The 15,042-nt window shown below is 64.0% G+C and overlaps 2 protein-coding genes across 3 annotated transcripts in view; both read right to left on the reverse strand.

Moving 5' to 3' along the window:
• The window catches only part of DDX41 (DEAD-box helicase 41), a 5,885-nt gene extending 930 nt beyond the window's left edge, over positions 1-4,955 (reverse strand). Inside the window, exons 1-16 of the mRNA XM_074883910.1 lie at positions 4,897-4,955; positions 4,701-4,799; positions 4,461-4,620; positions 4,303-4,377; positions 3,949-4,009; positions 3,193-3,329; positions 2,860-2,932; positions 2,531-2,684; positions 2,285-2,421; positions 1,927-2,089; positions 1,695-1,826; positions 1,442-1,513; positions 1,099-1,195; positions 698-847; positions 484-555; positions 167-277 (exon numbers count right to left, since the gene is read on the reverse strand). Coding sequence (XP_074740011.1) covers positions 167-277; positions 484-555; positions 698-847; positions 1,099-1,195; positions 1,442-1,513; positions 1,695-1,826; positions 1,927-2,089; positions 2,285-2,421; positions 2,531-2,684; positions 2,860-2,932; positions 3,193-3,329; positions 3,949-4,009; positions 4,303-4,377; positions 4,461-4,620; positions 4,701-4,799; positions 4,897-4,920 — 1,717 coding nt within the window. The 5' untranslated portion in view covers positions 4,921-4,955. The remainder of the gene's footprint in view (positions 1-166; positions 278-483; positions 556-697; positions 848-1,098; positions 1,196-1,441; positions 1,514-1,694; positions 1,827-1,926; positions 2,090-2,284; positions 2,422-2,530; positions 2,685-2,859; positions 2,933-3,192; positions 3,330-3,948; positions 4,010-4,302; positions 4,378-4,460; positions 4,621-4,700; positions 4,800-4,896) is intronic.
• FAM193B (family with sequence similarity 193 member B) lies at positions 4,711-13,870 on the reverse strand. Of its 2 annotated transcripts, XM_074883898.1 has the most exons (11): positions 13,591-13,870; positions 11,335-11,574; positions 10,417-10,639; positions 10,009-10,218; positions 9,283-9,697; positions 8,096-8,291; positions 7,442-7,678; positions 5,871-6,894; positions 5,680-5,755; positions 5,482-5,579; positions 4,711-4,799 (listed from the first exon to the last, which is right to left on the reverse strand). In XM_074883898.1, the coding sequence occupies exons 1-10, from the start codon at positions 13,801-13,803 to the stop codon at positions 5,483-5,485; spliced, it is 2,931 nt and encodes a 976-aa protein (XP_074739999.1). In that variant the 5' UTR covers positions 13,804-13,870; the 3' UTR covers positions 4,711-4,799; position 5,482. The 2 variants fall into 2 exon arrangements, with proteins under 2 accessions (XP_074739999.1, XP_074740000.1); XM_074883899.1 differs by lacking the exon at positions 4,711-4,799 and having other exon boundaries at positions 5,192-5,579; positions 13,591-13,828.
• Positions 13,871-15,042: the final 1,172 nt, after the last annotated feature.

A 15,042-nucleotide genomic window follows, 5' to 3' on the forward strand; every position in this document is an offset into this window, starting at 1 on the left:
CCCCCCCGTCCCAAAAGCAGAGGGGCTACACCAGCGTTGCCGCATGGCCAGGCAACAACAGCACCGAGGGGGGCAGGAACTGCCCTGGGAGCTGTGGGGCAGGGGAGGGGAATATCCTGTCCGCAGCCCAGGGCGGGAGGTCCCTGTGGAGCCCGGGGTCTCTCACCTCCGATGTCCAGCATGGTCTCGTCCCCGCAGTGCAGCACCTGGAGCACAGGCGGCACCTTCTGCTTCGCCTCCAGGAGCAGAGCCTTCAGGTCCATCAGCACCGACTCATCTGGGGCAGAGACATGGGGCAGACACAGCCCGAGCAGGGTCAGGGGGGCAGAGCCCCACGCCACCATCTCCCCTCCACAAGCCATCACGACTCGTCCCTGCTTGCTCAGGATCCCCCTGCCCTTCCCGAGGCAGCTCCATCTCCCAGCTGCCTCCCACAGCCGCAGCCCCCCCGCAGGCAGCCCCCAGCCCCCAGCCATTTCTCACCGCAGGCCTTGTTGATGAAGGTGGTGGCAATGCCGGTGTTGCCCGAACGGCCTGTACGCCCGATACGGTGAACTGCAGAGAAAAAGAACAGGGTCAGGCCTGAGCAAGTGACACGTGACAGACCACCCCTGCCCCCAGCCACTGCAGAGACAAGCGCAGAGCCTTGCTGGCCTGCACCCGCTCTCGTTGGCGCCCTCCAGGGCCCAGTCCCCACCGTAGTTCTCAATCTCCTCCGGCATGTCGTAGTTGATGACGTGCTGGATGGCTGGGAAGTCCAGGCCCTTGGAAGCGACGTCAGTGGCAACCAGGACATCCTTCTTCCCATCCCGGAAAGCCTCGATGGCTTTTGTCCGTTCCTCCTGATCTGCAGAGGCCCAGCAGAAAAGATCACCAAGGGCAGAGCTCCCAGTCCTGCGTCTTGCAGCAACCAGTATGGCCTCAGAGCCAAGGATCGTTCAGCAAAGGCTTCCTCAGTGAGAGGTCCTACGCAGCCCAAACCGCCACAGCCCTTCCTCACACCATCACAAACTGCTGCCACGCTGGGACCTCCCGTGGCCATGTACCACCCTGGCAGGGCCACACCACAGCCCAGGCCTCCCCGAGACCCTCACTGACCTTTCCCTCCATGGATGGCCACAGCTTCCACACCCTTGAGCAGCAGGTACTCATGGATCGCATCGACATCCGCCTTTTTCTCTGCAAAGATCAGCACCTGCGGCAGCACAGGCACCATGTAAGAGCCGCCTTTCTGCGGACAGGCACTGCTGGCACCAGCACAACCCCTGGGAAACCCGTTCCCTCTTGCTGAGTGGAGCACACAACAGCCCTGGGCCCAGGACCTGCTCATATGTGGAGCACGGCTCAGTCACACACCTGCCCCACATGCAGCAGAGCCCTGCAGCATCACAGCCACGTCCCCGCGCCACCCCCAGCCACGCTGCCAGAGCGCGCTACTCACGGGCGGCGGGGTCTTCTGCAGGCACTCCAGGAGGTACACCATCTTGGCCTCCTCTTTCACATACTCCACTTCCTAGGAACAAGCACAGAGATGAGTCAGGCAGGCAACAGAGAAACTGCCATTGCTTGCTAACCCTTAACCTCTTGGGAAGGAGGGCCACAAACCCCAGCTCCCTGATAAGGGATGCATCAAGCACCCTCATGAACAGTGCTGGCCTCCCGCACAGGCACAGGGGAGCTCCCAGCTACTTCACCTGCACAACATCCAGGCTGGCAGCACCCGCTCGCCCAACATTAATGGTGATGGGCTTCACCAGGGCACTCTTGGCAAAGTTCTGGATCTTCTTGGGCATCGTGGCACTGAAGAGGAGGGTTTGCCGCTGGCCCTGCACAGGGAACACAGTGCGGGTAAGGATTTAGCATTCACCCAACCAGGCGGGTACAGGGAATGAGCTTCAGAGTGCTCGTACCATGCCAGCTCAGTACCTTGAAGTAGGAGAAAATGGTACGAATGTCCCCCTCAAAGCCCATATCGATCATCCTGTCAGCCTCATCCAAGGCCAAGTAGCGGCAGATGTCCAGGCTCACCATCTTCTTCTGCAGCAGGTCCATCAGGCGGCCAGGGGTTGCCACCATCATGTGTACCCCACTGTGGGATGAGAGGCGGCCACGGTCAGGCACTCAAATTCCCACCCCACGCAGCGACACATCAGGAAGGTAGCACCCACTTGGCACATCACCATTGCCCCCACACCCTTCTGAAGCCAACGGGTCAGGGTGTCACTCCTTAGTCCCCTGCCAGAACACAGCTCCAGCCCCACAAACCCACCCCAGAAGGTCTTACTGTTTGATTGTCTCCATCTGCTCCTTGACAGACATGCCCCCGATGCAGAGGGCACAGCGCAGCGGGGGCAGGCCATCCTCCTGCAGCAGGCGACAGTAGTACTCGATGATGCCGTGGGTTTGTCGGGCCAGCTCCCGCTGCAGAGACAAAACTTACTTATTCTTACACCCCTGTGCAGGGAGGATCTGGGATTGCCACTGAGTATAAAAGCTTCCTCCTGCACGTCACTGTGCCCCTGACACTCACTGAGGGACAGATGATGAGTCCGTAGGGTCCCTCTCGCTTGAAAAATGGCAGCCTCTTCTCCTGCTCCAGGCAGAACATGATCACCGGGAGGGTGAACACCAAGGTCTTCCCAGAGCCAGTGAACGCAATGCCAATCATGTCCCTTCCCGAGAGGCTGGCAGAGAAACGGGGCTGATGGTGAGGAGGAGCATCACAGAACAGCTCAGACCTCCGAGGCTGAGCAAGGGGACGGGGCACAGCCGTCACCAGGGAAGAGCACCCGGTTCACACCGCTGGGTGGGCTGTAGGGAGCAACCGCCCCCACTCTGGGACAGGGACAGAGCACTCACATGGTGGGGATGCCTTGGATCTGTATGGGTGTTGGCTGCTGGATTCCTTTTTTCTTCAGGCCCCTCAGGATAGCTGTCAGAGAACAATGGGGACACACATTCACGACCTGAAATCTTCTCCCTCTTTTCCTCCCACTCATGTCCCAGCAGCAGCTCTTCCACCAGTGACAAACACCCCTTGGGCCAGCAGCTAGGTGACACAGCCACCGTTGGGAATTTAGGCTGCGACTTCACTAATACTAAGCGTTAAAAGATTCAACAGCTTCACTTGCTCACGCGTATTTCCCAGAAAAACACTGCCCTCTGCCCTGCCAGGCTCTTCTCCTGGCCCACCTGCTGGAAACTTCATCTCCTTGAAGCTCTTGATGGGGGGTGGGATGCCTTCCCCCTCCACCAGGATGTGGTACTTCTTGCGCACGCGATCGTGCCGTGCCTCCGACATGCCCAGGATGTAACGAGGTGCTCTCCAGCTGCAAAGGCAACAGAGAAACGTGGTGCAGAATGAGGCTGAGGCTCCAGAGCCAGGAGCCCCCATGAAGGCCCAGGGGAAGTCCCTGTCAGGGTCCGATATCCCCCCAGGGAAAACAGGTAACCCCAAGGGGCTTTGTGGTGTGAGCACGGGAGCAGATTCAAGCCAGTTCCATGCATTAAACATTTCCTTAAAGTCTGAGGAAGAAATCCCAAGCTAACAGCTGAGAACAACCTATGGATGGTAGATAGAACACAACAAAATCTTTTGGACACATCTCGATCATCTCTCTGACACTGCCTCAAGCAGCGTTGGCTCTGTGGCCTCCCCCAGTCTCCTTCTCCAGCTTAATCACCTCGAAGATCTGAAGATCCACCTCAAGTCTCCAAGTTTAATGTAAACATACTCTAGTAAATCTTAACTACATATAAAATGACATCCAGGGTGACTCAACAGCCTTCAGTCTTACATGCAGCTGGAAGAAGCCAAGCAGTGGAACAAGAGAGAAGTCAGTGGCTGCAGAGCAGAGCTCCTCCTGCAAGGCTGCAGGGCTTGTAGTTCTCTTCAGCCATGAGGAAGCAATGTTTTTAGGAAGATAACCTCTGTACTGTGAAACGCACCTGGTTTTAATTGGATCATCGTAGGTGATGCCCTTTGCCATCTCCTTCACCGACATCAAAGCTGCAAGAACAAAGCTGATGAGGTCAGTGCAAACTCTCCACGTCCAAATAAAAATTTGGGAGACCATGCATGGAGACAGAAGGGGGAAAGCAGCACCCCTGACAGCCCCTCTGGATACAGGGACACCAAATGCTGCAGCCTGCCGTGCCTAGGGGCCTGCCACAGCAACGTGTCTCAGCTAATGCTGACTGAAGGATCCCATCGTGATCTGTCCACCTCGGGTGTGAACATCCCTCAGTGTTTACAAGGCTGCTCTAGAAGCAGGTCTGAAACACGGAGCTCCCACCACTCACCTCGGCCTTCTGCCACGCTCTCCAGGATCTTCTCTTCCTCCTTCAGCTGCTTCTCCTTGGCTGACTCCTTCCGAGCTGGGGGGAGAGTGAGGGAAACAGTGAGGAGGTTTCATTGCCCCCTGAAAGCCACCCGGCCCTACCGCCAGCCGCTCCCCTACCTTCCGCCTTCTCTTTGAGGTGCTGGTGCTGGTCCAGGAGGCTGATGTTGGACTGCGGCCCCAGGGGGATGTCATCCTCGTCACCCCGCTGCTCGCTCCCGCTGTCCCGCTGCTCCTCCTCTGACACCACCTTCCGCCGCATCTGCAGCAGCTTCTGCAGCTGGAAGGAAGCAGGAGTGAGAGGCCCCGCGTCGGGAGGGAGGCTCAGAGCCCTCCCCCGGCAGCGCCGGGCCCCGTTACCATCTGCTGCTTGCGCTGCTTGACGGGCACGTAGGGCACATAGTCGTCATCTTCCTCCCCGGACAGGTCGGACGTATCCGCCGCCTCCTCCCGCTGCCTCTGCGGGGAGACGCGAGGTGAGGCCGGCCCGGGACGGTACCAGCCCCGCCGGGTCCCCCAGGACCGTCAGTACCGCCCAGGCCGGGCCCGGCCCTACCTTCCTGTCCGCCCCGGCCTCCATAGCACTGTCTCCGCGCCACCGCCGCGCCACCCCGGATGTAAATCCCGCGCGCCGGAAGTGACGCTCCGGGGCGGGCGCCGTCGCCCAGCAACGCGCTGCCACACCCCTCCCCGCGCGGGAGCGCGGACAGGGCCCGACGGGTCGCCTTAACGGCCCAACTTCTGCAGAAGGCGCATGGCGGCGCCTAACACGCGCTCCCCACCCCCCCCCCCCCGCCTACACCTCTCTCTCGGATCCCCCAGGCGCGGCAGAAAGCAGCAGACAGCGGGGTTTAAATAAAATAAAAAATTAAAAAGTTCTTTATTGGGTCCAGCACGGTCCTTCCCCGCAGCGCAGGGAGCCAGGCGCCCACGGAGAGGGGGACGGGACGGCCGGGGTGACCCCGCGGGGGGGGGCAGGAGGAGGATGGGGAGGCGCCCCGGGGGTCCCCGCGGGGCAGGAGAGCACCAGGGCCCCCCGCGGAGGAGGGGACCCCACCGAGGCGAGGCGGGGGCCCGCGGGGCGGGGGGCACAGTGAGGAGAGGCAAGCGGCCGTGGGTGGGGGGCGGCCCCCCCCCGCACCTCACTGGGCTGCGCTGGAAGTGGTTTTCTTCAGGGTGAAGTTGGTCCAGTTCACCGCCACCTTCTGCCGTGTCTGCTTGGCCGAGTCCAGGCAGAACCTGGCAGGGAGAGGACAGCCCCTGCTCAGCCACCAGCCCCTCTGGGCAGACCCCCCCAGCCCCACCAGCAGGGCTCGGTCCCCCAGGGCTGCCCCCTCACCTCTTGAAATACTCCACTTCTCTGTCAGTCTCGTCCATCTCCGCCCCATCCAGGTCCTTGGGCAGGAACACGTCATCTGGCAAAGCAGAAGAGCGGAGAGAGGCTCAGAGCTGCCGGATCGGCGGGGGGCTGGCAGCTAGGGGGGGGTCACAGGGAGGATGGCGGCGCAGAGCGGCGCTCCCAGCACTCACCGATCGAGGTATTGGATTTCTCCACCTTGTTCCGGCTCTTCCTGTTCTTGCCCTTGGGCTGGGGGGAGCCCCCCAGGGCAGTGGGGGCAGGCAGCTGCCGGTCTGCAGCCGGGGCAGGCGGCGGCTGCTGCGCCGGCTCTGGCAGCTCGGCTTTGCCCTCTCCCCTCCGGCCCTTCCCCTCGCCGCTTCTCTCCTTCTCCAACCTGCCGCCGCCGCAGCCCCAGGGCTGCCCTTTGACGCTCTCCCCCAGCTCGGCACAGCCGCCCGCCCGCTGCGGCTCTGCGGCGCCGGCCTTGGAAGGGTGCTTGGCTCCCAGCACCTGCCCCTTCGCACCAGGGCTCTCCAGCCGGGCCTGGCCGCCGGCCACCGCAGCAACGCCCTCCCCTTTCTTCGCCTGCCCGCTCTGCCGCTTGTTCTTCCGCTGCCGGCTCCCGGCAGGCACCAGCTCCGGCGGCTCCGGCCCCTTGGGCTGCAGTCCCTCCTTGGGCTCCGGGCTCAGCCCGCTGCCATCCACGGTGGAGTCTGCAGCCTTGGACTGCACCCAGATCATGCGGGAGAGGCTGGGCACGGCGCTGAGGCGTTTCACCACTCCGTTCTCGGCCGCCAGGGCAGGCGGTGGCTCCCCGGGCCCCTCGCCCCATCGGGGACCCAGCTCACCCCGCAGCAGTGCGTGGCTCTTGGCGGGGCCCAGGCTGAGTGGGGCCAGGGCCAGGTCTATGTCCTGCAGGTCAGAGGAACCATTGAGGTGGGAGAGCAGGTTCTTCTGCTCCAGGACAGCTGCCTTCTTGGGGAAGTCATTGACATCCAGGTTGAGGTCGTAGACGCTGAAGCTGGCCCGGATGGAGTCCTTGATGGTGTTCTTGATCTCCTGCAGCCGGCTGCTGAGGAAGCTGTTCACCCGCTCCAGCTCCAGCTCCGGCCACTCCAGCAGCTTCTCCTCGGCCGGCTCCCTGGCCTGGTTGGCTGCGGGGGCACGCTCGGCCCGCTTCTGGGCCTCCGCCTCCAGCTGGGCTTTCTCCTTCTCCTGCAACACAGGTGCCATGAGGATCGGGTGGCCTGGCCTGCAGTGCCACACGCGCAGGCCATGGGGGTAGCCCTGCAACAGCTTTGTCAGGCAGCAAACCCAAGGGCCGGCACTCAGCACAGCCACCCCATGTCTTCTGCAGCCCCCGAACTGTCATACGTCCTCCGTGGGGACCACGACAGCCACCGTGCTGCATGCTGGACACTGCTCTGAGCACAAAGCGCCAGCACGGCACTGCCAGCACGAGTCATCATGGCACTGCCCCTCCCATGCTGTTTGTCAGCCGCAGCATGGAGCGGGTAGGACAGCATAGCCCAGAGCGCCTGGGAGGGCTGGGCCACCCTCTGCAGGAACAGAGGCAGGGGAAGCCCCGCGTGCAGCCAGACCCCACTGTCACCTCAGGGAAGAGGGCAGCAAAGGACACAGAGTTCAAGAAACCAGATGGATACAAGGGAAGAGAAGGCAAAGCCCTGCAAGGAGCACAGTCTTGCCCTGATCTCCCTCCCGCAGCCTGCCCTAGGCAGCGCCTCCCTCTGCCCAGCCTCACCTTCTTCTTCTGCTTGTGCCGTGCCCGCTTGGCCGCCTTGGCACTGTTCAAGGGCTTGGGCTCTGTGCTGTTGATGTAGTCCAGCAGCTCGTCCACATTGCGGTGGTCCACAGCGGGCTCTCCCGAGCTGCTGTTGTGCCCTAGTTTCTGCGGCAGCTCCTCTTTCCTCTTGGTGAGGCGCGAACGCAGCTTTTCCCGGATCTCGGCGTAGTTGCGGCTCGTGGGAGCGGCCGGGGGCTGCAGAAGGCGAGCGCTGTCAGCCGGGCAGGCACGCGAAGCCAGCGTGACGTGCAGGCAGCCCCAGCTCCCACACCGGTCCCCCACCAACCTCCCCAACCGCTCCCTTCCCCGAGGTCTCAGCGAGACAAGTCAGCACAGCCCCCGCTGAACTCTTTTTCCACCACAAAGCCACAGGGTTTGGCTGGCTGCACCAAGCCCCAGGGCTGGGCAGGTGGCTGCGAGTTGGGAGCAAGGGGACCAGCAGGCTGATGAGACAGGATGGAAACGGAGGGCGGGAGGAATGCACACACTGGCAGGGAACAGCCGCGGCCAGACCTGCCCGCCTCCGCACTCTCGGCTCACGGACCATGTAACGTCCCGCCGCAGAGTGGAGCGCGAGGACCGGGGGTGGCTGCAGACCAGCCCCTCACTCACCGCGTTGTGGCCGAAGAACTCACAGTAGCAGCAGTCGCAGAACTTCCCGTCTTTCTGGTTGGTGGAGGAGGAGGTGCAGGAACTGCGCTCCGAGCTGCTGTCCTCATCCTCCCCGAGCCCCTCGTCTGCCTCGCACGGCTGTGGCGGGTGGCAGCTGGTACCGTTTGGGAATTTGTGCCCTTTGCAAGATGGGTCCCTGAGGAGAAGGGGAGAAGGGCAAGAGGTCAGTGTGAGCCTGGGGGTTCTCAAAAAAAGTCATCCCACACTATGTGTGTAGGAACACCCCTCCCAGGGCAGCCTGTGCCCGAGCAGATGGATTTGCAGAGCAGACAAACCCCCTCCCCTGAATCCTCCTCCTCCGGGGGAGATGCCAGAGGAGCCCACGGCAGAAGACATCTGTAGCTCCTCGCCCCCCAGGGCCTCTGGCAGGCAGGAGGCTGGCGCACCAGAGCTCCAGAAAGCAGAGTCCCTCTGCCAGGCCACAAGCTGATTCCAGGGCAGGGAGCGGTACTCACTGGGGGCACAGGTGAGAAACGCTGGAACTGCATGCAGCTGCCAGACATCCCCACGTGCAGGCAGGCCCGGCTCCCACAGGCACAGACTACCCAGCTCAGAGACAGGGAGGCCAGGGCACGGCCCACAGCACCATTCCTCGAGCTCCAGCTCGGGACCCGGCTGGCCCTCCGCAGGGAGCGCTAATCAGCGGAGAGGAACCAGCGCCCGCGACTCAGCGTGCTCTCTTCCAGGGCACAGGCAGCCCAGAGAGGGCCAGGGGAGCAGGTGAGCAGAACAACTCCACAGGCTTCATCTTCTCGAGGACCTTTGCTCAGTGCCACAGCTGCCCGACGGGTCTCACTGACAAAGGTCCTGTTGGCCAACAGCAGGTTGACCGGGTGGTTCCTTTGGGTCTTTTAGCTGGAGGAGGAGCAAGCACAGTCTCTTCTGCACCACAGTACTAAAGGACAACCGCAGGGAGAAGACACATGGGGAGAAAAAGAGCTCAACCCTCAGAAACCAGGGGTCTGCAGCAGCGGAACTGGCCCGCAAAGACAGCGGCTCTCCACACAACCAAGCCAGGGCAGCCGGTCCCTCCACAGGGAAAAGTGCATCCGCAGGCAGGGGTGGGAGAAAGGGTGCGTTGCCCAGCGAGGACAGAGGCTGGAAGCAGGCAGGGCTCCTCTACTCACCTGTTTGTGCTGGGCAGCTGGTGGGAGGCGGGAGGAGGGATGAGTGACGTACTGCAGTGCCCGTTGCAGGGATGAGTGCAGCCCGGCAGCGGAGGCGGCATCTTCAGCAGCGGCACATTGGCAGGGGGCAGGTGAGGGCTCTTACACGACCCTGGGCTGTGCGAGACCGTGCCAGCGGGAGGGGACTCTGACGCCGGTTTCGGGGCTGCCACCTGCGCGCTAGGAGCAGGGAAGAGCGCAGACTGCGGAGAGGTGCCCAGCGGGACGTGGGGTGGGGACCCGAAGGGCCCCGGATGGGCAGGTGTCTGCTTGGAGGGGATCAGCGCTGGCGGCTGGGAGGGGAGGCCGGTGGGACTGTTGGGAGGAGCAGTGAGGTCCGAGTGCTGATGATGCTCTGAGGAGTGGAAGGCCTCACCTGCAGAGGGGCAGGTGCAGAGACAGTCAGACACTAGCTATCCCGCGGGGGCCAGGGCCCAGCTCAGAGCCACCCACCACCTCTGCACAGGTCGCTTCTCCGCGGGACAAACCCTGCCCTCCCCCTAGGCAGCAGGGTGCTCGGGCTAGAAGCCATCCCTGCTTGCAAGGGCCTTGGCAGCACCCTGTCTCCCCCACAGGATTCAGCCCTGCCCCAGGGAAAGCAGAGCAAGGGGAAGGCGCTGGGGCAGCGAGGGCTGCGTGGAGCAGCAGGCCAGGAGGATAAGGCCGGCCCTGCCCCTGGGCACACACCTGGCGGGGTGGCCCTCCGGCACATGCTTTTGAACTGTTTCGGCAGCGTCTTGCAAAAGTCGAGTGAGGTAGGCAGAGGCGAGCCTGGGGCGGCGCTGCTGGAGGTGGGGGAGGCTGCGTGGCTGTAGGGACAGGCCTTGAGCCCCGGCGCCGCGGCAGGCGCCTGGCTGGCGCACTCTGGAGAGAGAGCAAGGCCAGGGTGCTTGTCACCTGCAAGGAAAGCAGAGCTAGGGCCAGCTCCCAGCAACCTCTGCCTTTGCAAAGGGACCCAGGCATCCTGCTGGCACTGGCATTCAGAGGCCCAGGCTGCCTACCCCTGCCCACCAACTGGGTGCCCCACAAGGAAAACACCTAAGCCAAGGACCAGGCAGAAAGCTCTGCTCAACCCTGTGGCTGGCTTCAACTCACCTAGTGCAGCAGGGGTGGCCCCGAGGGGGCTGCCCTGCACGGCCCCGTTGGTGTGCTGCGAGTTCCAGAGGCCCGAGAGCTTGTGAGCAGACAAGAAAGAGCTGGGGTCCCAGTCCCCTGAGTTCCCGTGGCACGACGAGGAAGAAGAGGAGGAAGAGGAGGAAGAGGAGTGGGAGCCACCCCCACAAGACTGCGACTTGCAGGATGTGTGGGATAACGAGACCTGGCAAGGAAAACACAGAGTGAAGCAGCAGCGGGCTGGGAGGGGAGGCCCTTGGCCCCAGGGAAACAGCACCAAGACCCCCACCACTGCCCTGAGGCAGGGGCTCAGCAGACAGGAACCACTCCTGTCACTGTTGCAGGGGTGGCAAACTGCCCGTCTGTCCAACAGCAACACGGCCTGGCTCCCAGGGCCCCTGCCAGCACAGCCGCATCGTGCCAAAGGCCACACGCCTGCTCTGGTCCTGCTCAAACCAGGGCAGGGTTAAATAAAGCCAAGCAGGAGAGAGCTGCTCTTCCCCTGAGCTCCATGCACAGGCAGGCACCTGCCCTCGCACACACTGCCGCTGCTGGGAGACCCAGCGTAACAGCAGGGAGCAGCCTCGGGGCTGGGGGCCTCGGCACAACACACAACGGAGCGAAGATGGCAGAAAAGCAGCGGCACTACCGGCCTCGCCAGGCAGGCAGCTCCAACCCAGCCTCCGTGGTGCCACGCTCTGCCCCACCGCGGTGTCCCCGAGGAGGCGGCCACAGCCCTACGGAGGGCAGCATGGCTGCAGGGAGCAGCGAGGCTGGGATGTCTGAGGCACTCAGCTCTGAGCTGGAAGGGGACCCACACACCCAGTCAAGGGCGGTCAGCGCCGTGGTCCTGGGAGCTACAGCCCTGGCCTTTCCAACCCCAGCTCCGTAACCGCTTACCGCCAGGGCCTGCTCCTGCACTGCCCGCCGCTCTTCCTCCTCCACGCTCTTCCGGCAGCTCTGGCAGATCCACAGTGGCATTTCTCCCAGGAGGTTCTGCACAAGCGTTGGCACAAAGTCTGGTGGCAGCCTCTCGCCCGGGGAAACCAGCCCATTGTGGGATGGCCCTCCCCAGTCCTTGCGCTCCCGGTGACAGAGCAGGCAGCACGTCTGCACTGACTGGTTGGTGGTGGGCAGCACCTGCAGAAGGACACACGGACCGTGAGTCACCCCAGGTGTGATCCACTGCACAGCAGGGCGCCAGGTCGACGCAGGTACGGGGCAGATGAGGCAGCAAACGAGACCTCGGGACACTGACACCAACCAGAGAATTTCTTGTAGGCTACATGTGGGACTGCACCTTCTCCCACTGGAGGAGAGCAGCCTTGGGCTTCCCATCTGCTGCCATATGCCAGCTGGGAGCATTCTGGACCCTTGGGAAGATCACACCATGCTAAAGAGCCAGCCCCACCACCAAACAAGGATGGGAGGCCACCAGCAACTCCCGCTATCACCTCTGGTACAGCAGGACGAAAGGGACTCGCAGGGCAAAGCAAACCTCACAGAAATCACCATGCAGGGATATGAAGGGGGGTCTGGCAGCTACAACCCTCCCTCCTTGCCCATCGCAGACCCCCCACCGCGTTACCCGAGAGCCCCAGGCCCTCCCGCCCGCCTCTTTGTTCTGCGCAGCCGGCGGCGCAGATGCGCTGGGGTGGGGTGCAGCCCCCGGCGCTGCTTCGCACTCTCCCGGCACAGGGCAGCCAGGTTGGGGCTTCCCACCCGGCGCTGAGGCAGGAGCCGGCCTGCAGCCCGCAGGCTCGCCCGAGGCGTGACAGCCGTGACGAGCCCAGCATGGCGCGGGCGAGGGGGCCCCCATTGTCTGCTGCCGTGGCTGGGCCCCGCAACAATGAGCCGCACATTGAACTGCTGCTGCGAAACAGATGGCGTCTTCCAGGCTCAAGGTGAAGCAAAGGTCAGAGGCCAAGGAGAGCAGGGGGAGATGGGGGCACAACTCCGCTGCCCGCCCGCCCAGCTGGCCACAGAGAGGAGGGGGCTCCCAGGCCACCCCATGTCTCAGCAGGGGCAGACGCAGCCACCGCTGCGCTCAGCAGGCAAGAGGACGGCTCTCCACAACCCACCCAGTGCATCCAGACCCGGGACCCACCCCCAGGCTCCCTGCCCGCGACCCGGAGCAGGCAGCAGCAGCCAGGCGTGTCAAGGGATGTCAAGCAGCGGGAGGCGCGGGAGCCGGCCCACAGCCTGTTTGGCAGATGCGCGAGCCACCTGCCATCGCCCCATGCCATCGCCCCATGCCAGGGCTGGACCCTCCTGCACGAAGGGGCTGTGGGAACACCCCCTGAAGCACACCACGCCACCCGGGTGAGCACGCCCGTTCCCGAGCCCGGGGCTCAGCCCAACAGAGTGCACACAGGTCTCCTGAGCAGACCTGCAAGATCTCCCTTTGCTCAGGGACGGAGTAAGGGGCACACAGACCCTGGGGCTGGAAGGGCCCTTTGCTCTCATGCTGCTGAAGACTGCTGGTCGTGCCAGGGGGAGTAGCATGCAATGCTGGGGGACAGGCTCGCTGGCTGATCCACCCTCCCCAGGAAAGGCTGAGATTAGCTTTCCCTAACTGCTGGGAGAGATGAGCCCCCCAAGGACGCTATGCACCAGTGGGAGCCCCAACACCCCGGCCATCTAACAGAAGCATCCCAAAGTGCCGCTGCAGCTCAACACATCCGCAGCCCAAGGCCACGAGCCGGCTCCAACATCCATCCCAGCAAAGCCAAGGTCAGGCCCTGCCCACGTACCCATCCCAGCCCCACGCACGCCCCAGGACGCTGTAAAAAGTGGCCCCCACATCCCAAGGCAGCCAAGCCCCCCAGAGAAGGGCTTGGGCTTCACCTCCCACCTCCCCCCCTCACCTCAGCGTGGGCCCCCACAACCACCAAGGTGCACCCCAGCAACACGGCTCCATCGGGGCTCCCCCACCACCACCCCTGAAGGCGCAGAGGACCCTCCAAAAACGGGAAGAGAGAGATGGGGGGCACCAGGGCCTCAAGGGGCGGGGTGCCTCAGGGATGCTCCGAGGCCAGGATCGGTGCAGGGATAGGGCAGGGCCTCCGCCCCCCCCCTCCAAGCCCTGCCCTATCCCCGCACTGACTGAAATCCCCTCAGACAGCCCCCTCCCCGCCGCAGGGCCTAACCCGGTACCTGAGCGGCGGCTCTGCCCGGCTCCCCGCTGCTGCCCGCCGCCACCACCACCTCAGGCGGGGCTGGCGGTTCCGGTGGCGGCGGCGGTGGAGGAGGACCAGCGTCGGAACCCCCCACCCTTTCACGGCGAGGCCCGGAGCCACCCGCCACTGCTGCTGCTGCCGCCGCTGCTGCTGCTGCTACTGCTGCTGCCTTATTCCGCCTGCGAGTCATGGCGAGCACAGCCCGCCGCCCGCCGCAGCCAGGACAACAGCCAATATGGCGGCGCGGCCCGTCCGGCCCCTGCCCGGGGGGAAGGAGGGAGGGGGGAAAGGCCCGGAGAGGTGAAGCCGCTGCCGCCATCTTGTGAGAGGGCAGCGACGCGCGACAGCGCGCCCCCTGGCGGGGGGAGGTGGCGGCACCGCCGCGCCCCGCGGCTCTGCTTCCCCCCCCCCCCCCCCCCCGCAACTCCCCGGGTCCTAAAGACCGCCGGTGCCTTCGGGGCGTCCCAGACCCAGACACCGCTCCCCCGCACCCCATTTCTAGCACACCGGTACCCCCATGGAGCATAAGCAGCACACTGCCCGCTGCCCCGGCCTTCCTGGTGGTGCAAGACCCCACGATGCACGCGTGGGTGCCAGTGCCTCTGCTCCCCGCCCCCGTGCAGCAGAGCTCTCGGGGTACCCCGGGTGCATCCCAGCGCTGCGGTGTCCTCAGCCCCAGACACACAGCCACACGTGCCTTTGCAGCTCCTCCGCACCCCAGTCCTGGCACACTGGCACCCCCAGTTCATTGCAGCTGTGCAGCATGCTGCCCAGGCTTTACTGGCATGACCCCGGGGTGCAAACGTGGGTTCCCAGCACCTCTGCACCCCATCCCCATGTAACGACACTCCTCCGGTACCCTGGGTGCATCCTGGCTGTGCAGCACCATGCTCAGCACCATGGCATCTTCAACACAGCATCAGCCCAGACACAGAGCCTTGGACCCACGTGTTGGTTGCAGCTCCCCTGCACCCCAATCCTGGCACAGGGTACCCCAGTGCAGTGGGGGTGGGCAGCATACTGCCCACTGCCTTGGCCTTCCCACTGGTGGAAGAGCCCATGGCACATGTGTGGGTTTCCAGCCTGTCTGCACCCCATCCCCGTGTAGCGGTGCTCTCCTGTACCCTGGGTGCCTCCTGGCCGTGCAGCACCGTGCTCAGCACCACAGAACCCTTGGAGCTGTGTGACCCCATCCAGGCAGGGCTCCCCTGCTCCCCCCGTGCAGCGCCATGCCCACTGCCCCACCTTTCCCTCTGCTACCTGACCCCAGGCTGCCTGCGGGGTTCTGCTGCCCCTCTGTGCAGTCCTAGTGCACCAGGTCCCTCAGCCCTGGGGTGCCCCCCAGGGTGTCCCCCCAAAAGAGCTCAGTCCCTCGCCCCCCTGCCAGCCTCAGTGCCACACACCACCCCAAAGCCCCCCATCGTGGCAC

The sequence above is a fragment of the Strix uralensis genome, chromosome 14 (genome assembly GCF_047716275.1).
Source record: "Strix uralensis isolate ZFMK-TIS-50842 chromosome 14, bStrUra1, whole genome shotgun sequence".
In the NCBI taxonomy this organism is placed as follows: Eukaryota; Metazoa; Chordata; class Aves; order Strigiformes; family Strigidae; genus Strix; species Strix uralensis.